This window comes from Culex quinquefasciatus, chromosome 2 (assembly GCF_015732765.1).
Source record: "Culex quinquefasciatus strain JHB chromosome 2, VPISU_Cqui_1.0_pri_paternal, whole genome shotgun sequence".
NCBI classification, from domain to species: Eukaryota; Metazoa; Arthropoda; class Insecta; order Diptera; family Culicidae; genus Culex; species Culex quinquefasciatus.
The window spans coordinates 72975450-72998391 of NC_051862.1; the positions used below are offsets into that span (position 1 = coordinate 72975450).

The following is a 22942-nucleotide window of genomic DNA, read 5'->3' on the forward strand; positions in this document are numbered from 1 at the left end:
GTCCCCGCTTTCTGGCCGTTTTCCGCCCATTTTTCTATGTGGGAGTGCGCGCACACCGCCAGCACCATCGCGCACCCAATCGCACCATGAACACAAACGCTTGTTCAGAAAACCGTGTAGAGAGTCTAACCCCTTGTTTGACACCCCTTTTACACGGAGTTTTCACACACTACCAAACCGAGTACCAAACTTTTGTTTTGATTGTGTGCGTGAGCGCCGTGTAAAAAGTGACAGTTTGTCACTTTTTAGTTTGATTTTGTCCAACCATCGGGGTACAAACTAAAAAAGTGTCAAACTAAAAAGTGACCAACCACCGGGGGTTGAGTGTACTTAGAAAACCCATGACACCATTGGTTTTTTTTGAAAAAAAAGTAAGAAACCGCGTGCTCGGAAATCGTCGAAATTAGGGTTAAAATGTTGGTTAAAATTAAATAATTGAGCAAAGCTCACGGATGACTCTTTATTCTGGCTGACACTTGAAAAACCTGGCATTCCCAGATTTATCTGGCAACCTGGCAACGCTGCATCAATCTGACAGCTGTTCATCGATTTCAAAATCCGAAGTCCGAACTGTCACTTTTTCGCTGTGTGCGTGTGTAAATTCTCGGTGTGCTCTCCCAGTTTCGAACGGATTAAAATCGACTTTTACCGGTGAAAATCTCCCAGAATCGATTGATTTGTTTATATTTCCGATAGTTTGGTGGCCAGTGGTATCGGATGCTTTGAAATCCGGAAGTTCCGACCGTGTGCAGGTTAGTAAATCGAGTTTTTTCATGCTTCCCCTTCCAGCAAGCGGTGATAATTTTTCTTAGCTGCTGTCAGTGTGTGCGTGTGGTGGCGGCATGACACTCCGCGGCCAACCCAAACAAGGGTCCCCCCCTCAAGAAAGGGGGTATGTTTTGTTTGGTGGTGTTTTTGGGGAGGGCTGGCAGGGTTCGCAGAACGGGCTGCTAAGATTCGTGTTTGCCCTTACCAAAGTGTTTCAAAACATTCCAGAAATCCTGGCAGCACTGCCGCCCTCGCGCAGGTTCCTCGACCCGGAACGGATCGCAGGAGGCGGAGTAGGACAGGGGGGAAGTCACTGAAGTTTTTCACCATCCAAGAAGACAGACTGTCGGAGAAGTGACAGATCGAGCAAGAAAAAACAACAATGGAGTCGTCGGAACAGCTTTGATTAGTGGCCTCCCCTGGAGAAAAAAAAACCTTTCCTCGTCGTAGGGAGAACCTACCGCGGCCACCATGGACGTCGAGGACGATTCGTCCAATACGCGGGAACAGTCGTGCACTCCGCCGCTTCCGAACACGGACCTCACGGATATTGAAATTATGAAATTTGGAGACAGCAAAAGTGCCGTGGACGGAACGATCGGAGGATTGTCGCTCGAGTCCCAGGGGGAAGCTCTGTTGGAGCTGGCACAAGCCCTCTGTTCGAAGGGGGAAGCGGATAAAAATGGCGATCGGAAAGGTGTCGGACCGACGGAAGATGGCAAGAAGGACAAAGAAGCTGCGTCCGGGGACGGTGGCAAAAAAGAGCGAATTAAACGTGAGTTTTTTTTTGATAACGAAATAATGTTAATGTTTAGCATTAAGGCAAACGTTGAGTGTTGGAAGATTGAGCAAGAATGCATACGACGAGGCTGGCTAGGGCAGATGGATGATGATGGCGGAATGATGAAATTTATTAATACCAGCTTGAAGCAGCAGCAGCAGCGCGTAGCATTGAACTTTCAAGGTTGATGCGGGTTTGCAAGTGAAAAAGTTTCTGTGATTTGATTTGCTGAGTATCCCGTATTCCAGAAATCAATATTTTGGAGATTTCTTTCTATTAGACAAATTAATTAATTTCCTTCTGAATCGTTTCTTTTTTCTCCTGCCTTAAGATTTTTTTTGTTTCCCTCTTGAAGTAATATTTTTCAATAAAAGTGCTAAAAAGTGGAACTTTTCAGCACTCAAATGGATGCGGAAAGTACTTTTCATTATTGTTAAAAAGTAGAGTGTTTTGTGATTTGAGAATCGAGCTAATGATAAATTCAAGCAAAACATTGTAATAGGGCCGAAGCCGAAGTGTAAACAAAGAGTCTATCCAGCTCGTTCCTAATGTAAACAACAATTGACGTGAGTAGAATAGACCCTTTTGTTTACACTTTGGCATCGGCCCTATTACAATGTTTTGCTTGAATCCTCTACAAAATCGGCTGATTTCGTGCATTTTTATTTTTTGTATTTACTTATTTGGTTCTTTCATGTGACCTGAAAGCCGTATTGTTCCGCCGTGTCGTGCAGCTGTTCATACAAAAATGTTGCGTAAAAAAATGACGTTAAAAAATATTGACTAACTCTTGGATAATCTTGAAATACATTGAAAAAAAAGTACAAAATTAATTTCACTCAATTTGTTTTTAGTATCATTCTTTAAATTTAAGGTTCCTTTTACTATTTTAATCTTGATTTTAATCTATTTGAGAATGAAATTCCTATTTAAGACATTAGACATTAAAAGTCCTAATATTGGATGATTATGGTGGCATGCAGGCTTGGCCGAATGGATATGCTGTCCGCTTTGTAAGCGGATGACCATGGGTTCCATTCCCATCTGCTCCAACCTTCCATCGGATGGGGAAATAAAACGTCGGTCCCGGGCTTGGATATTGCTAGGCCGTTATGTTCAATCCAAGTGTAGGAGTCGTCTCCACGCTATAAGTACAAACATCACTCCAAACCAAGCCTGCTCCGGTGGAATCGCTGGCGCCGGTTGGACTCGCAATCCAAAGGTCGTCAGTTCGAATCCTGGAGTTGGAAGGTTCCTTAGAGTAAAAATAGGTTTAGGTGCTCTCCCCATTCAATCCTTTGGACTCCGAGCAGAAACTTGCAATAGAGACCACAAAAGACCTAGGGGTCGTTAAAGTGGAACAGTTTAGCTCTGGTTCCTTGCAAGTGTCCTACTTTCTTACCTCCACGTTGGCTTGGTTTAGTCATCATGATGACAAGGTGTAACCTAGCTGGTGGCCTGTTGCTTAAACCTTTGACCAGCGAGTGTCAGGGTCGAGACGGCTAGAAGAAAGGGGCGCGTCAATGTGAGAAAGTGAAGTAATTTGAGATTGCAGACGGTATTGTTTGGATTCGCAGCATGTTGAGTCAACTGCTGTGAACATCGATTCCATTTTATTTCGATTTTAACTTTTTTGATTCTCTTATTTATCAACGCTTTTCCATTCTATTTTACCAGCAACATCTGCTGTAACTAACTGCCTGTTTTCCCTTAATTTGGCAGCGAAGTCAATATTGTTTATCATGTGCCTTTTCTTTATTTATCCACTTGATTTTTTTTCATCTGCCCTATAAATTGCCCGTTATACAATCTAAGCTTGTTTGTTACCTCTATTAATTATTGTTTAATTCTTTATCTACTTAATAAATTGCTATATTTCTTTTACTATTGTTTTTTTAAATAGTATATTTTCTTTACTGTCTATTGTTTTCAATCTTCACCCTTTTCTTCAAACAATTACTCAATTTATGGAGTTATCAAAGAATTAGCACAATTATTACTTTTGTACTTTAGCCATTTTTTCATAAAATGCTTAGGACCAAAAAATTGTAAAAAAAAACACCGCGACAAAAGAAATTGCAACAGATAAACATAATCCAACACCTAAAAAAGATTTCAGGAGAAAACAATACACAGTAAAATAACAACTAGTTTTTGAATTCAAACTAAAAATAAAACAGTAAATAACAGTTAGATTTTAAATTCAAACTAAAAAGATAACAGTTTTTGCTTTAATGAAAGTTGATTACAAAGGAAAATATTATTAGGAATTAAATAAATTCAATCTTTTTCGTTGAGTGCAAAAACATCAAATTCTTAAAAAGTAGTTAATGAAGAAAATTTTCTTCTAAAAAGTATTGATTTTTTTTTTTTCTTAATACGAAACACCGAAATAATCTTCAAGGAGCGATTTTTTTAAATGTATTGAGATTTGTTATATAAATTTAACATAACATTACAACTCATTATTTTTAAAACATCTGCTTAGCAATTCATATTAATAACAATTTTATTAAAATCAAAATAACAAAATTCGAAAAATTACAGAATTTAAAAAAATTTAGGCTATGAAACTTTTTAGATTTTCTAAGTTTTTGCCTTCCTCACTGAGGTAAGGCTATAATCCCGCTCTAAAAATGAACTTTGCATAAAAACGTCGTAGACCCACCTTCATGTATACATATCGACACAGAATCGAAAACTGAACAATTGTCTGTGTGTATGTGTGTGTGTGTGTGTATGTATGTATGTGACTAACAAACTAGCTCATGTTTCTCGGCACTGGCTGAACCGATTTGACCCGAACCTGTTGCATTCGACTTGGTTTAGGGTCCCATAGATCGAGTTTTATACAGATTGAAGGTTCGATAAGTAGTTCAAAAGTTATGTATAAAAATGTGTTTTCACATATATCCGGATCTCCCTTAAATGTATGTAAACTATGTCCGGGTCCATCATCCGACCCATCGTTAGTTAGGTTATAAAAAGACCTTTCCAACGAGTCCAAAACATTGAAGATCTGGCAACCCTGTCTCAAGATATCCCCACTTAAATGATATTTATGTACTTTTTGGAAGCCGGATCTAACTTAAATGTATGTAAACTATGTCCGGATCCACCATCCGACCCATCGTTAGTTAGGTTATAAAAAGACCTTTCCAACGAGTCCAAAACATTGAAAATCTGGCAACCCTGTCTCGAGATATGTCTACTTAAGTGATATTTATGTACTTTTTGGATGCCAGATCTCACTTAAATGTATGTAAATTACGTCCGAATCCACCATCCAACCCATCGTTGGTTAGGTTATCAGAATATCTTTCCAACGAGCCTAAAACATTGAAGATCTGGCAACCCTGTCTCGAGATATGCACACTTAAGTGATATTGATGTACTTTTTGGATGCCGGATCTCACTTAAATGTATGTAAACTATGTCCGGATCCACCATCCAACCCATCGTTGGTTGGGTTATCAAAAGACCTTTGCAACGAGTCTAAAACATTAAAGATCTGGCAACCCTGTCTCGAGATATGGCCACTTAAGTGATATTTATGTACTTTTTTATTCCGGATCTTAAAAATAGATGAAATTTTTATAGAATTCCATCATATCAGCCATTGTTGGTAATAAGTGAGGAAAGCTCCAACCACATAGGTGGATTAAGTTAGTTTTTCAATATAAAAATTGAAATTTCAAATTTTTGGTTCATTGAAAAAATAAAAAATTCTATTGCCACTCTGATTCAGGTAGAATTTATTCTACTCCCAATTATCACAACATGACGAAACTCACTTAGCAATCTGATAAAATCTCCGTCTAAAAGCGAAATGTAATGTCAAAATTTAAAAAAATAAGAAATCTGGAATTCAACAATTCGACGCCAACATTTCAAAAAGCATCATGTACAAACCATGCGTTTTGAGAAAAACGCATTTGAATGGTGAGCATCCATTTTCAATTCCCATTTTAATATAAAAGCAAAATAAGATTTTATAATGATAACAAACGATGAAAAACGTTGCTTTTATTGATACTTGATCATCCAAATTCAATAAAACACTATTTCCGTAATTTTATATGAGAAAAACAAACATAACTTCTTTTGAAATAACCAACGTCTATGTCACCCTGCTGTCATTGAGGGGGACGCTTTGTTATGATTCGTTTTTCTTCGCCGAATGTACATGGCGCTTTGTTCATGTTGCTTTTTTTTTCGTCACGAGGTTCATGTAGTCTTTTGTTTGACAGTTTGACAGGGCTATCCAGGTTTTTAAGCGAAGATGGCGTTCGAAAGGCGAACGTCCGAAATGTCAAAATCGTGCAGTAGCACCAACATTACAAAAAAAATATGGCGGTCATGCCATGACACACTTTTTCCGCAATGTTGGTACCACTGTGCGATTTTGACATTTCGGGCGTTCACCATTCGAACGCCATCTTCGCTTAAAAACCTGGATATAACCAGGGACTGCTGATGGCAGAGATTTTGTTTATGTTACTTTATTTAAAATCATGATTAAACAGACTTTACTGAAGTAACTTTTGCTTATTTTTGGTGGAGAGGTAGCTTATTAGGAGTACTTTCAGAATATGCAATAACCCAGAAAGTGTCAAAATGTACATGATGCCTTTTGAAATGTTACCGTCGAATTGGAAATTTCAGAATTTACATATTCAAATAATAAAAAAATTAGTATTCATAATTTGAAAAAACGTAAAAAGTACGAATTATTAAATTGAAAAATTACGAAAATATTACAATTGATTTTTTTCTATTTTTTAAGAAGTTATGGAATTATTAAATTATGAAATTATAAAATTATTAAACTAATAAATTATTAAACTTTTAAATTAATAAATTATTAAATTATTTAATTATTTAATTATTTAATTATTAAATTATTAAATTAAATTATTTAACTATTAAATTATTAAATTATTGAATTATTAAATTTCTAAATTTTTAAATTATTAAATTGTGAAATTATGAAATTATTAAATTATTTAATTATTAACTTATTAAATTTTATTTTTTTGTCATTTTCTTAGTTCGGATTATTGTCGGAGTCATATTTTAGTTTAGAGAAATTTAGAGCAGAAAATAATAGAAATTTCGTATTTCGATTTTCCAGAGTAAAATTTTGACGAGAATTATCAAGTACAAAATCGCTAGATTTTATAATTTGGTGATTTATTTTATGGTTTTAAATTTTTGAATTAATTTTTTTTCCTTAATTTGTTTTCAAAGCAACGATATTTAAAGTGCTACGAAAAATGCTAATATTGTTTCAGAAATGGCAAAAAGGTTCCACTTGGGATATGAATCCACATCTGATCAACGGTACTGATCCAAATGCTTTCTGTATTATTCTTTTTTCGTTTGAAATTTCATTCGTTATGTTACTCTCTTCTATGTTTGTTGCGAATTTTTTTTATATGGCGCGGATTTCGCGCGGATTGGGTTTTGAGGTCGGCGCGGATCTGGCGCGGTTGTTTTTTTTTTTTTTGACTTTTCCGTAACAACCCTGTACTTACATCAAACCCTACGCAATTTGCCACCCCCGGCCGGTTAAAATGCGTAACCGGAAAAGAAGGTGTGCATGCCTGGCTCGAACACTCAAAGCGTGTTCTAGCGTGTTGCTCGTACTGACTCAAAGCAAGGGTGAGATGTAGGTGTAAGGGCAGTGCGTGTTCGTCGGGAACCTGGTGCATAAGATCGGCCAAGGCCCGTTCTCACACTGAAAATTACGAATTACGAATTTCACCTGATTTCACTTAAATTTCAATTGATATTTTGAAGTTTTTTGAAAAAAATTCTGCCCTCTGATTTTTCGAGCCAATTTTGAAGGGGGTGACTAAAACTTTAAAATAAATTTGTACCAGCCTAACTGGTTTGAGTTTATTACAAAAAAAAAGTATAAATAACTTTTTTCTAGATACATTCGAATCAAAAACTGGTAACTAATTTGCAAATGAATTCATGGATATTCTAAATTCTTTAAAAGCATAATATGTAACTGTTATCATTTGTAAAGATATGTGAAGATTTCATAAAAAATATAGACAATAGATTAAAATTTTAAACTTTGTTGTCTTTGACTATTTGTCATTGCCAGTTGAATAGAAATTTAAAAAAAAACATTATGCTTGGTAATTTAAAATTAATGAACATTGAAATTCCAGGTATTGATATGCTTTCGGTTGTTTTTCAAAAACTGATTATTTATGTTGTTACTCTGCATCAAAATAATTTTTTCAATTTTTGAAGTGAAGTTTTTAGGAATTTATGTTTTTTTACTCAATCTGTTTGATTTTTCGAAATTTTGTCCGATGATTTATATTGAATTTGTATAAAGAGTTTTCAATTTGAAATCATTCTTTGAAATAAGAACTGCCTATTATTTGAGGTTCTAGAAAAGTCGGGAATTTGAAAATGAGATTTGAGTGGTCACCCTGCTATAGCTCGTGATTTCTCTTCTTTTATCTCGTGATTGCCAGCAAAGAGCATTCTCTTTATATCACTCCTTCTCTTTTGCTCGTTCAAGCACACTCGCCGGAGATTCTTTTGGTGTCTCAGCAAACCGCAATGAAAGAACGCGAGCTTCTGTGACTTATGTGTGAAGGATAGGATTGAACGTTGGGAAATGGATTTCGGGCATGAGAACTTAAAGTTTGATATTTTTACAAACCTTACAGGGTATAATTTGTGTTTTACTCTGTATATTTGACGATTGAATCAGAACGATCTGTTCAATTCTTTTTTTTTTAATCCTAAGCTCATTTACGGCTATCTAGATGTCGTTAGTCTGGATGGACCGAATTAACTGAAATTTGGGGTGGCGACTACCAAAATATAATATAATCAATTATTTTCTACAGTAAACATATTGTTGTAATATCCTTCATTTTCATTTCAGCACCTAAAATCATATCCGGTGGCACCCCAGCAGTATCCTCCAAAAAGACGACCAACCCCTCACCCGGCGGCAACAAACTCGATCTGAAAGCACCCCGCAAAATCCAACTGGTTCTGCACAAGGAAAAGTTCACCGAAAAAAGTAACCCCTTTCAAAAGGAAAACACAACTGCATTTGATAAGGAGAAAAGTGGTCCCAACCCAACACTTGAGAAGGGAAAAAAGGAAGAAAAGGAAAAGTTAAAGCTAACTGATAAAGATAAGAAAAAGCCAAGTGAAAAGGAAAAAGAAAAGCCCAAGTTGCCTCCTGAAAAGGAGAAGCAAAGGGAAGCTCCAGCTCCGGCACGATCTCCATCCGGAAGCGAAAGGCGTAAAGAAAAGCCGAAAGAATCGAAAGAGATGGAAAAGATCGTCGAAGCACCTCCGCCCAGAAGAAAGCGAAGCCGGCAGCGATCGCGCGATCGCCGGGAACACGATCACCGCTCGCGTAATTTCGACGGCGAGGACAGACCACCCCGGCATCGCTCGCGGGTAGCTGACCGGGGCGGTGGTCGCGACAGCACGAGGAGGGATCGTCACCGGCGAAGCGCTTCGCGGCACGATCGTGGCCGAAGGCGAGGAGAGGAAGGTTTCTCCAGGGATTCGAGAAGAAAGACTCCGGGTGCGGAACTGAGACCGAAGCTGTCGAGCTATACCAGTGGCGGCAGCGCTAGTAAGAGAAGGTCACGATCGAGGCCACGTGACAAAGACAAGATGAAGGGGGTGGCGGCGGTGCCGCCTCCGACGACGATGCGGCTTCTGCCGCCGCGGGAGAAAACCCCGGAGGTGGAGCGATCCGTACCCAAGTCGTCCACGCCGCAGACAAGTATTACTCCGCCGCTTTCGTCCATGGTAGAACGCCCAAAACGCGCCGAAGGCGAAGTGGTCCAATCCCTTCTATCGATCCTACGGTACACGATCAGCCCGCCGGTCATCAGTTGGCAGTCCAAGATCGTCACCGCAGCTACGACGACCCCCGTTCGAAAGGAAACCCAGTCGGTCACCTCGGTTCCAACCGTAATCCGCGCCCTCCAAGTTTACGGCGACGATGAGCGAACCGACGACGAAGCGGGTGACTCGAAGGAACCCTCGAAGAAGTCGGCGGACAAGCGGAAGAAGAGCGACCGATCGTCGAAGCACCACAAAAAGGACAAGAAGCAACGGGACTCGAAGAAGAGGGAGCGCAAGAAGGAGTCTTCTCCGAAGAGGAGGAAAAAGTCTAAAGACAGAAAGAAGGAGGAGCGAAAGCGGAAAAAAGATTCGACGGAGCCGAAAGATCGCGAGGTGATCGAGGACGAAGAACCGCCAACGCCGCCTCCGGCGGACGTTGCGGCTGCGGCGTCGACGGATAGCACCGAAACCGATCCGGACGTTTCGCTGCCGGAGGAGGAGGATGATGACTTTGAAGACGGCGATGACCTGGAGATGGAGGAGCGAATCGTCAAGCGGATCAAGCTGGAGAAGCTGGACGAGCGCGATCAGCAGCTGTACGGGGAGATCAAGATCGATTACAGTATTGTCAAGCAGGAACCGGTCACGACCGACGAAGAAAAGGACAAGCGAGCAGAGACTCCGAAGGCGGCTGCAGAACCCCCGCGGGAGGACTCTCCTCAGGAAGCTGAAAAGTCCAAGTTTAGCTGCTCGTTCCTGAACGATCTCGGTAAACCGAGGGACGACTCGTTGCAGAAGGCGGAAGACTCGCAGGAGAAACCGGACCTGGAGGACCGCAACCGAAACGAGACGGATTCGCCCGACACGGACGACTACGCGTCCAACTGGGAGGACGATTTTAGCCCGATGACGGCGAAAGCCAAAGCGGTCGTTGAGACACCAAAAGCGCCCAAGGTCGACGAGAAGCCGGCGGATGTTGAGTCGGAGAAGCGGGCGCGTCTCGTGCCGAAGAGTTGCCACGAGGAGATCATCCCGCTGGACGATTTGCTCAACGTGCAGAACCAGCTGAAGACGATGAAGAGCAAGCTGGAGAAGGGAGAGCTGCTGGACGGGATCACGCCGCTGGAGAAGGTTCCGGCTAAGACTGTGGTGGCGATGCCGGTGAGTTCCGCGACGGAAATCCCTGAAAAGTTGGCCAGTGAGTACGAGACGTTTATGAAGACGCTAAATGAGGAGAATCTTGGGTTGGAGAAGGTCGATCCGGTTACGGACGCGATCGAGATGCCGTTGGTTGAGGGTAAGAAGTCCGGCAAGCGGAGAAGCTCTTCCAGCACGACAAGCAGCACCAGTTCCACGACGGGCAGTTCCAGCTCCAGTTCCGAGTCCAGCTCGAGCTCATCGTCCAGTTCCAGTTCTAGTTCTTCCGATTCCGATTCGGACACCAGCTCGGAAGACAAGGGCAAAAAGGTCAAGAAAAAGAAGGTCGTCCTGATCAAGCGCAAGAAGAACATGCTGAAGCCGATCGTGTCCGTCGAGGAGCTCGGCAAAATGGCCAGTGAGCTGGTTGATCCGGAACCAGAAGAAGAAGACACCCCCAAGATGCAACCCGAACCGCCCAAGCTCGTCATTCCTGAACATCTACTGCCAAAGCCACGACTTCCGACGGTCCTGCCAACCGTCAACTCCAAGATCTACAGCATCCGCAACGATTCGACCAGCGATGAACAGCTCGTATCTGCCGCAGCCGCCACTCCCTCCCCAGCCAAACCCCTCGAGCTGGAGCGTGACTCGCCGGTCAAGCTGAAGATCGCGTCCAAAACCAAACTCAACCCAGCGATCTCATCCTCTGCGTTGCTTGGCGGCGCGGACGAGGAAGAGACGAAACCAATGGTCGAATCTCAACCTCCGGAACCACCGGAACCGAGGTCGAAGCGATCCCGAGATCGCGATCGTCACCGACGATCGAAAGATCGCAGTCCTCGACGGAGCGGAGATCTGCTTCCGCCGAAACGACGCTCCAGGGAACGCCGCAGCCGTAGCAAATCCAAGGAGCACCACAAACGTCACTCGCTGGAACGTGATCGCGACCGGCGGAAGGATCGATCGCGGCACTCGTCGAGTCCTTCTCGGCGACGCATTCGCAGTCCTCCGCCGCCGCGAAGATCGTCGCGACGAACGCGGTCCAGGTCGCGCAGCTTGAGTCCAGCGATGCTGCGGAGGCCACCGAGTCCACCACCCCAGGAGGATCGCGATCGGAGGAGGTCGTCCAGATCTTCGCCAACGTTCTACCAGCGACCGCCTTCTCCGAAGGAGAAACCTCCTGGGGAGAACCAGATCGACGTTGTTACGAGTTCCGGCGGGGGTAGTCAATCCAACGATCAGAGTCCAGTGGCCGGGTACAAGAAGAGCGTCGCCGATTCGACGATTAGCGATGCCGAGTTGGAGAGTCAGAAGAGGAAGCCACCAACGGCGGCGGCGGCGACAGCCGCGCAAGGCTTCAGCGAGAGTTCCGCGTACAACAACATGTACTCCAAGACGTACGGATACTACGGTCCGGAGGACATGGTGTTGGAAGGCCCCGAAGGGGGAGACTCGCCCAAGCGACCCTCGCTTGACGATCGCATCAACATTGTGCTCGGAATCAACGGGACGGAGGTGGCGAAGCCACCCGAACACTACGGAGACTACCAGCCGATTCAGACGCACCTCCATGACAACCAGGCGCAACCTCCGCCGCAGCAGCAGCAGCCTTACCCGTATCCGGGTCCGCGGCCAATGATGCACCATCACTACCCGCCGCAGCAGCAGCAGGGCTATCCACCCCAGGACTACCCACATCCGGGCTACGGCCAACCAGGAGCTCCACGACCCCCGTTCTACCGAGGACCTGCCCCGGGCCAGGGTTGGCAGCTTTCCCCGCATGGTTCCGCAATGTCCCCTGCCGGTCATCCGCACATGCGCCCCTACCCCAACAACCTGTACCACCACCCGAACCCGGCCGGGCCGCCACCTCCACTGCCCTCAACGACCGAACCCGGCAAAACCCTCGTCAAGCAGGTCGGCAACGTGCTCGAAATTGTCCCCACCGCCGTATCGGCACCACCCCTCAAAACCACGCCCCCTCCAACCCCGGTCGAGCCACCAACGCAACAACCCCCTACCGGCTACCTCTTAACCACTGGCGGCGGAGCCTCCACGAGCCCACTCATCCCGCTGAACTGTCTCGTGCCTAAGATCCTGACCGCGGAAGAGCTCAAACTACGCCACGAGCGACGACTCGAGCTCAAGAAGAAGATTCGCACCGAGCGCGAGAAGAAACGCATGGAGAAGAAGATGCGCAAGGAGAAGCTCAAGATGGAGGTAAAGCGGCTGCTCGGCGAAACGGCAACCGTCGCGACGGTCTCCTCCGACGAGGAGGACTTTGACGAGGCGAAACATCGTGCCGTGCTGGCCTCGCTGAACCGAGGCTACGACAAGAGCATCCTGCGGACAAAGACCGGCGCATGGTAAGACTCATCCCACAATCTCAAAACTTAATAAAAGTCGTCTAATTGTCAAATTCCTATTTCTAGTGTGGCCCGCAAGACGGTGTTGTTTGCGGATGGCGTAGCTCCCGGGGACGAGTCGTCCTCGTCGGGGGCGGAAGCGTTGAGGTCGCCGGCGAAGCTGAACGCGTCGAAGCAGCGCAAACGGTTGCGGAGAAAGCGAACGCTGAAGGCGACCGGGCGGAAGCGGCTGATGGAGCGGTTGAAGTTGCCGGTAAGTGTTATCGCGTTTTTCGATTTCTGTTTCATTTACCCTTTATTTATTAGGACTGTTGATCGACTCGGGACCATTTATGGATCACGTGGACATTTATTGATTTTTCGAAATTACAAGGAACTGAATTTGATACTCTAAAATTGTGGAATTAAATTAATATATTCTAAAAAATTTGAATTTCAAAATTGATAAAATCTTAAGTCTTTAAATTCATACATTCTGAAAACAAAAAAAAATAATTTTGGAGTTATTTTTTCAAATTCCTATTTTTTTTAAATCTTTCAATTTATAAATGCCTCAATTCTGAAATTCTACAATTCCAACATTTTTTAATTCCTCAATGCCGCCATTTTTGCCGCCATCCCAAATTACAAATAAAAATGGACATATTTGGAGTCATATTAAAAATTTTAGTTTCGAGACCCCTAGTTCGAAACTCAAATTTCGAGAAAGATAGAAATTTTTTGATTGGATTGAATATTTTGATAAAGCCTTTGGAAAATAGAGTACGGACTGTTTTTAAATTTTCAGATCTATGAATTTAACATTTCTAGTTTAATTTCTTTTTTGATTTATTTAATATCTTAATTGTATGTACCTTATAAAAAAAAATTCAACGATTTTTAATTTTCAAATTCTAGAATTCTTATTTTTTATAATTTTCAATGGTTAAACTATATTTTTGCAATTCTGTCGTGAAACTATTTACTTTTCCTGTCATTCTTAAACGACGAAAAAGCCTACTTTTCTGTACCAAAAATAACAGAATCGAATAGCAATACTTTTTAAAATAAATGCTGAAAAGTTCTACTTTTCAGCACTGAAATGGGTGCTGAAAAGTTGAACTTTTCAGCACTTGTTTCGAAAAGCAACACTTTTTAACATTTTTTAGATTTAAACGATTTATTGACAAAATACATAAAAATTTTACTTAAAATTTCACTCAATGAATGTTTTTCGAAATTGCAAAAAATGTTGTATAGAACTCGTTGCAAAACTTGATTTTTTCAGCACTCCTTGTATTTATCCGACTCGGTGAACCTCGTTGGATAAATGTACGACTCGTGCTGAAAAAATCCTATTTTTGCAACTTGTTGCATAAACTACTATTTTGTTTTATTTTTGTTCTATAATTTCAAATCAGGGTGGCCACTCAAGTCGGGAAATCGGGAAACTCGGGAAAAAGTCGGAAATTCGTCAAAATCCGCAAAAAAAATCGGGAAAAAGTCGGTAATTTATGATTTTATGTCAAAAAGTCGGGAATTCTGAGCTTTTTTAACTCTTGAATAAATTTTGTAATATGTTGTACAATTTTCAAATTGAATTCACTCATTTCTGCTTTAGTAACTTACTTTAAATTTAAGGTTATTTTCACTATTTCAATATATTTGAGTATGGAAAAGCTGTTTAAGACCTTTAAAATCTTTATGAATATTGGAGTCTTTGACACAGATTTTCATAATATTTTTTTATGAATCAAATGATCGCATTTAATTTTTGTTCACAAAACAAGAGGTATATTTGATGAAAAACTAATATAAAAATAGAGCGTAATAGCCAGCTTAGAATTATGATTCTATTCCATTTTGTCACATAATTGAATATTCGAAACAGGATTCAAACTTGAGTTTGGCAATAGTTTTTTTTGGGTAAATATTTGTAATTGTTTAACTAAATTCATTAAGTAATTGAAAATGTGTTTTTTTCCATAGGTTGCCCTTGAACTTTTTTTTTGTGAGTATGGGTAAATTACCTACCATAGATAAAGCTTGATTTTCAGTTTGCGAAAAACTTAAATATCGAATAAAATCCAAAATTGAAAAAAAATTACGTTTTGAAAACATAAAGAAAATATTAAAATTGCAAAAAAAATAATCCAAGAAATTTTGAGTTCTTGCATAATTATTTAAAAAAAATTGTCTATTCAAACAGTCGCTTAAAATAAGTGGGAAAACATAAAATCATATCAAACTGAATTTTCATTGAAAAAAAAACAGTATTTAACTGTTTTTTTTTTTTTCAATGAAAATTCAGTTTGATCAAAAACAAAATCAAAATCAATCAATATCAAAAATTACATAATTAAAAAGGGAACTTGGCAAAAACATTTTCTTTAATGAATTCCTTGACATTTTTCTAAATCCTTTGAATGAATAATAACAGCAATTACGTTTTAAGGCTGGTACAAATATTTTTCAAAGTTTTTGTCACCCCCTTCAAAATTGGCCCGAAAAATCAGGCGGCAAAAAAATAATTTTGCAATAAACTTCAAAATTTCGATGAAAATTCAAGTGCAACCAACTGAAATCAAATTAAAATGCATTCTTTTGCGTTTAAACTCATTTTTAGCATGTTTGGGTTTATTAAAAAATCTTAAGATTTTTTGAAAAATTTTCGATGCAAAATCTTTTTTTTTCGATACAATTTTTGTTTTTGTCAGATCTTAGATTTTTTGAAAACTAATGATTGCAAAACAACTGAACTTGTGTAAAATGCATTTTAAAACACTTTTTTCATTTAAATGTGAAGACTATGGCTTATTATTAAACTTTTTATATTTTTTTTATGAATAAAAACTTTTTTAAATATTTGCATCGGCCTAATCATTCTTTGATAAATCAAAATGATGATGAAGTTAAAAAAAAATATCAAAAACTATACTTTGCCAATTTAAAAAATACCATGGAAGTTATAAGTATTGTTGAACTTTCGATAATTTTTCAAAGACTAATTGTTTGTGTTTCTACTATGAATCATAATAATGAAATTACATTTTTGAAGTTTTCTTTTTTGTTGTTTAGTTTCTGTATTTTCAAAAAATGCCTATATTTGGATTTTTTTTAATTCATTGAATTTTTTTTTTTCGGTGGTTAATATTGACTTTTCTTATAGAAAGTTTTTTGTTTAAAATCATTCTTTAGATAAGAAATGCATATTATTTGAACATTCTGGAAAAGTCTGGAAAAAGTCGGGAATTTGAAAATGGAATTTGAGTGGTCACCCTGAATTTCGAATTATTTGATTTTTAAAACTTTGAATTTGTGATTTATTCTTTAATTTTTAAATCTCTGATTTTTTATTTCTCAATTTCAAAATATTGTTTTAAATATTTTTATTTTGAATTTCTTAATGCCTGTGTGTTTAATGATAATTGTTAGGATTCTCCCTTTGGTTTACATCATTTCAAAAAAAATAAAAAAAAGCTTAAAATTTAAATTACAGGCCACGGTGTCAACATTTGAATGAAAAAAAAATGTTTTAAAATGCTGTCCAGTTTTTTTGCAATCATTGATTTCCAAAATTTCTAAATACTGACGAAAATTTCATTTTTGCGAGAGTCCAAACATGTTAAATATGATTATCTGCTGCGATTTTTGTTACAGAAATCGTTATTTGCCTTTTTTATATATTAGAGTCACACATTCTTCTACTTAATTTTCAGATGAAAAATCAAATTTAATTCAACAAGAACTATATTTTGCTTTCAAAATCTGGTTTATTTTTGCCATTGATTTCATAATGCTCAACATTATGGTCCTGATTGTTCAAAAAATCCCTTTCACTCGCGATCACAAATCGAACGTGACGAAAAACTGATCTGGCCGTTTTCACTTTCACGCTTCACACCAATCGCTACTGGATACTCTCTCCCTGCTCTCCCTCTCACTCCAATCGGGTAAACCAGCGAATGGTTCAAAGAGGCTAATTGCGCTATGTCGCTCAAAGCTGACTCGAAGTAGTCACAACACAACAAGCCAAATTTAAAATTGACGTCAAACTGTGGTAGTGCAGGCCAAGTGAGCGCCTCGCTGGTATTTTGTTGATTTCTCTCCTCTCTGAGCAAAATCGATTATGACTCGGGTTGACGGACGGAGGAGGCAAAGAAATTCACGAAGTATTTACCTGGCTGTTGTTTCGCTGTGTGAAGCGACTGGCCAAGGCGCTGGCAGCTAGCGGGTCGTGTTCGCTCGTGAATAGTTGCTCGCTCCAGTCGGCAAAGATTTGTTCAGCGATGAGTGAGTGATTTCTGATCTTTGAGCCAAAAATCAAGACCCTTGCTCTACACTTTTGGATTACTGTTAAAATTTCCCTAAATAACTAATTCAAACAGCACTAATTCTCCGTACAAAGCTAAACCTGGCTGTTACTTTCGTTTACCTAAGGAATCGATAGGGTATCTCTGAAGAATTTTTTTTTCTTGTCACTCTGCTGCGCAATCATTTTTGTCAATTTTTGTAGGACAGTGTAATCATTTATTTTATTTAAAAAAAAAAAACAAAATAGCGGTCTAAAAATTGCTTCAAAAATGTAAATGTAGGTTTAAACATATTTTAAAATATATAGAATTAATTCACTAGATTGTTTATTGAATTCAAAAAAGATACAGGACTTAAAAATCATATGGTAGTGATAATTGCAGGGTTGTTACGGATGGCGCGGATGACGCGTATCGCGCGGATCTGGCGCGGATTTGCTGGCTAATTTTGTTTAGGCGCGGATTTCGCGCGGATAGCAATTTTCATAAATAAAATAATTGAGAACGATAGAATTTCTTTCAAGTTACAAAGGAAAATATTATAAGCAATTAAATAAATTCAATCTTTTTCTTTGCGTGCAAAAATATCAATTTCTAAGAAGTTGTTAATGAAGAAAAATTTCTTCTGAAAATTATTCATTGTTTTTTTTTAATACGAATCTTCAAAATAATCTTTAAGGAGCGTTTATTTTTAAAAATGTATTGAGATTTCTTATATAAATTTTACATAACATTACAACTCATAATTTTTGTTAACATTTGCTGACCTGGTTTAAATATTTTTCTATAATTATTCACATGCTACATTTAATTTTTATCTTCTGACTCATATTTTAAACTTGTTGTTCCGGATTGAATTTAACCCTTAGATTTTTTAAGATCGGTACAGGGTTCCAAAGTTTGCAAGGCATTTTTTTAATATAGATATTGAGCGAACATATTAATTACAATTTCAAAATTACAAAATTCGAAAAATTACAGAGTTTCAAAAAGCTTAAATTTAAACTTAAATTTAAATTTTGAAATTTGTGGTTTATTAAAAATTAGAAGATTTTGTTGCCACTTTGATTTAGGTAGAATTGGTTCTACTCCCAATTATCAAAATCTCCGTCTAAAATTGAAAATTTCAGAATTTACATATTCAAATGAACAAAAAAATAAATAGAATTCATAAATTTAAATTGCCAAAACTTGCAGACTCAAAAACGCAAAAAGAAATATGAATTCTCACATTGAAAAATTACAAAAAAATTAACATGGATTTTTCTTAATTTTTTAAGAAAGTTCTTAAGTTATTAAATTATAAAATAATTAAATTATTAAATTATTTAATTATTATTCAATTATTAAATTATTAAATTATCAAATTATTAAATTATTAAATTCTTAAATTATAAAATTATTAAATTAATAAATTATTTAATTATTTAATTATTAAATTATTAAATTAAAATTATTAAATTATTAAATTAATAGATTATTAAATTATTAAATTATTAGTTTATTAAATTATTAAATTACTAAATTATTTAATTATTAAATTATTAAATTATTAAATTATTAAATTATTAAATTATTAAATTATTAAATTATTAAATTATTAAATTATTAAATTATTAAATTATTAAATTATTAAATTATTATATTATTATATCATTAAATTATTAAATTATTAAATTAATAATTAATTAATTTATTAAATTATTAAATTAATAATTTATTAAATTATTAAATTATTAAATTATTAAATTATTAAATTATTAAATTATTAAATTATTAAATTATTAAATTATTAAATTATTAAATTATTAAATTACTAAATTATTAAATTATTAGATTATTAAACTATTAAATTATTGTTTTTAGCCATTTTCTTAGTTCGACTCATTTTCGGAGTCATATTTTAGTTTAGAGAAATTTAGAGAAGAAAATAAAATAAATTTCGTGTTTCGATTTTCCAGAGTAAAATTTTGGTGAGAATTATCAAGTACAAAATCCCTAGATTTTATAATTTGGTAATTTAATTTAGGGTTTAAATTTATTTTAAATTTTTGAATTTAATTTTTTTTCTTAATTTGTTTTTAAAGCAACGATATTTAAAGTGTTACAAAAAATGCTAATATTGTTTCAGAAATGGCAGAAAAGGTTCCACTTTGTGCAGGTGGGATATGAATCCACAACTGATCAACGGATCAGTAATGCTTTCTGTATTATTGTTTTTTCGTTTAAAATTTTATTCATTATGTTACTCTCTTCTATGTTTGTCGCGATTTTTTTTATGGCGCGGATTTCGCGCGGATTGTGTTTTGGGGTCGGCGCGGATCTGGCGCGGTTTTTTTTTTTACTTTTCCGTACCAACCCTGAAATTGAATTCGTAGCTTAGCTTGGTTGACCATGCAATAATTTAAAAAATCAGAAATAACTCCAAAGCCAACTCGTTGACTTTCCCGGTTTGTCAGTAAAATTTCCAAATTTTTCCCGTTTTTTCCGCGTTGGCCACTCTGCACGATTCATGATAAGAACAATTACCAAAGCTGTCGCCACCTGAGCTGCCCTAATATTAATCGTCACCGCAATTGGATGGTATTTTCTATGCCAATTTACCCTGCGGGCGTGCCTTCCAAGCGTTGTTGCTGTGGGAAGGACTTTTTAGAGCAATAGAGTGAAAGTTCTATCCCAAATTCTATCGATCTCAAACTATTTGACTAACTAAATTCTTAAAAACTACCCCACTTTTAAAAAGCTTAGATCAGTAACTTTCCCCTTTTCTCCTACCACAGGATCTCGATCTCGAGGAAAAGGAGCATGTCGATCCGGAGCTGGAAGCTATGCCTCCGCCACCTCCCCCTCCGGGCACTCCGCCCCCGATGCTACCCCAGCCACGCTGCATCAACCCCCCGCCGGTGCAGATGATCGACTTCCGGGACGCTCCGCCGATGCTGCCCTTTCGTGCTGGTGGCACTTCTACACCTTCGAGTGCGAGTTCTGCTGGTGGCTCTGGCATGCCGTCTTCTGCGTATAGCTCTCCAGCCGGATCCGGATCTGGCGGCGGCGGCTCCCAGCAGCAACAACAATCACCCGGTCCAAACGGCGGAGCAGGAGGAGGTTCCAGCGGATCCGGAATCAACCCAGGCGGTTCTGCTGGTGGTAACAATCCAAGTCATCCTATGAACAACCTGACCGGTCAAATTCCTCCTCCGCCACCGCCAGGCTCCTCCAGTCAAAACAACTTCCGGAATCTGCCCCCGCACATGAGGCCACACCTACTCCCAACACCCCCTCCTCCGGCCTCACACCACCACTACAATCACCTGCTGCAGCCACCCTTGCCTCCGCCACCACCCCCGTCCCATCACCACATGGTCGGTCAACATCCCATGAAACCACTTCGAGGTGGCGGCCACCATCGGGACGGCGTGCTTGTGCATCCGATCGAGACGATCGGATCGGGAGGACCGGTGCAGCAGCCGCCGCCTCAGATGCCGATGCGGTACTCGTTGTCCTACGAGGGGCCGCATTAAGGGGTAGCGAGAGCAAGCGAGTGTGGATTGCAAAGCAACCACGAAAACAACAGATTTTTTAAAGTGTGAGAGTGTGAAGCCGCGCAGAGCGTGTTGAAGGCATGGTCGGCGACAACCTATTATTTTAAAGTTTGAACGTAAGTTTGCAGATTTGTGTAAATGTTCGGAATATCCGGAAGAGATAGGCGAACGATCTAAAAAATAAGAGACAGGAATCAAAGTTCTCTTGTAGCGCAAACGGAATAGGATTGTGTTGAACAAAACAAGCTTACTTGGTAATATATTAGTAATATAAATAATGAAAATGAAACGTATGTGAAAGCCAAGATAATAAATGCAATTGTTATCTTATGTAGAAAAGGTAAAATGCGCGGATTGTTTCTTTTTGGGAAAAAAATATCACAGAATTCAAAACCCCCCATCATCATTCCAACGCATCTTCTGAAACAAATTACCATATATTTCAAAGTTATAATTTTTTACAAAATACCGTATTTTTTCGAAAATAATAAAAAAACCTTTGCTTCATTTGACCCATATTGATATTTTTTTGAAAATTTGAGTATTTTCAAAAAAATACGGTAATTTGTGAAAATTTTAGTATTTGAGCAGTTCTCTACGGAATCGGTCTTTTTTCTTTAATTTTAATTTTTGTATTTTTTAATCCGGCTGAAACTTTTTTGGTGCCTTCGGTATGCCCAAAGAAGCCATTTTGCATCATTAGTTTGTCCATATAATTTTCCATACAAATTTGGCAGCTGTCCATACAAAAATGATATGTCGAAATTCAAAAATCTGTATCTTTTGAAGAAATTTTTTGATCGATTTGGTGTCTTCGGCATAGTCCTTGGGCATGAGTAAGGACCTCGACGCCGTTAGCAATGTTGGCTTTAAAATAAAATTCCGTGATAATATCACTTCCCCCCAGCCAACATTTTTGCCATGCGAAGCGGGCCTCGACGCTGTGTCTAGGTTTAATTCCTAGCTAGGAGCCATCAGTGTCTTAAGAGGTGGTCCCAAGGCCGAGTAGGAGTTCATGAAGCAAATTAGTCGTCTCCCACCCCTTTTAAATTGAAAAATGAACTCTGAAACCAGCGCTTACTCACAACAGAAACAGAGGCCTCTTCTAGGCATTGTAGGATAGAATAGATTTTGAAATTTATTTAAAAAAATTATTATTACGTAGCATTTTGATATGTCAAAATTTCCATAGAGTCTCGGTCAATCAATAGTGCGATGATATCGGACAAAATTCGTTTATCTGTTGAACTAACGGTTTTCGGATTATGGTTGTATCGACCATTGTTGCGAATCGAGGGTCTACTGGAGCCTTGACGATCAAATGGAGCCTAACATTTCAAAAGGGCGCATGGGTTTTGTAAACAGGAGTGTGTCTCCTTCACTCAAATGACAGTTTACATAAGGTATAATAGAGATGCACTCTTGCAAAGCTCTATGCCCTAATGAAATGAATGGCATGAAATAGTCGTCTTAATTACTAGTGTTCAACTTAAGAACTATTCATTTATGTTTATTGGTTTTTGGAAGCGGCAAGACTGGTTTAAAGACAAGATCCTTTACCTTATTTGGCGTTATAATAAAACATTCGGAGATTTGAGATTAAATTTACTTTCAGACAGTTTAGTTTAGGTTGTTGATTAAAGTTAGATAGTTTTCCGTAGATGAATAATTGGACTTAAATGATTAGTTGATTTGAACGAAGTGTAACATTTCATTGGCAGATCTGTTTCTAGTTGTAATGTACGACAAGACTATTGACGGACGTGACAGGTCGGCAGTTAGTTTTCATCTTTTTTCTCTAGTATTTTTTATTTCCTTTAAATTTGGAATACATCATAGGTTTCTTTTGTATAGATCTCCGATTAGTTACATTTTCTTATTTAATTAACTAATAATTTAATTTATTCCGGGCCTTCTTACTTTGAATCACAATTTCAGATTTTCTTTATTCAGTGTTAAACTTAGATTACCGTAACTGCTCAAATCATCCAAGTTCTTACTACTCACATCAACACTAATTTTCTTTCACCTCCCCCCTCCCGATCCCCTATATCTTCCGGTGGTGTTCATTTGGTATGCAATACTAGTTCGGCCACTACCCTTTTTTCCACAAGAAACCGGACTTGGACTGACTTGAGGCCGCGTCCCCCACCTTGCTCCGTAAAACGAAAACGAAAAACGATTTGGTGTCTTCGGCATAGTTGT

At 38.7% G+C, this 22942-nt stretch overlaps 1 protein-coding gene across 1 annotated transcript; it reads left to right on the top strand.

The window, feature by feature from the left end:
* The first annotated feature begins 569 nt into the window (after positions 1 to 569).
* LOC119766737 (zinc finger CCCH domain-containing protein 13-like) lies at positions 570 to 21083 on the top strand. Its single transcript, XM_038252277.1, has 5 exons — positions 570 to 752; positions 997 to 1543; positions 8469 to 12903; positions 12970 to 13156; positions 19976 to 21083. The coding sequence occupies exons 2-5, from the start codon at positions 1240 to 1242 to the stop codon at positions 20714 to 20716; spliced, it is 5667 nt and encodes a 1888-aa protein (XP_038108205.1). The 5' UTR covers positions 570 to 752; positions 997 to 1239; the 3' UTR covers positions 20717 to 21083.
* Positions 21084 to 22942: the final 1859 nt, after the last annotated feature.

Excerpts from the sequence above, each read along its gene's own strand:
- LOC119766737 (XM_038252277.1), top strand. The coding sequence starts at position 1,240 with ATGGACGTCGAGGACGATTCGTCCAATACGCGGGAACAGTCGTGCACT. Across the intron at positions 12,904-12,969 it reads CGGACAAAGACCGGCGCATG|TGTGGCCCGCAAGACGGTGT; the intron begins GTAAGACTCATC and ends TCCTATTTCTAG. Across the intron at positions 13,157-19,975 it reads TGGAGCGGTTGAAGTTGCCG|GATCTCGATCTCGAGGAAAA; the intron begins GTAAGTGTTATC and ends CTCCTACCACAG.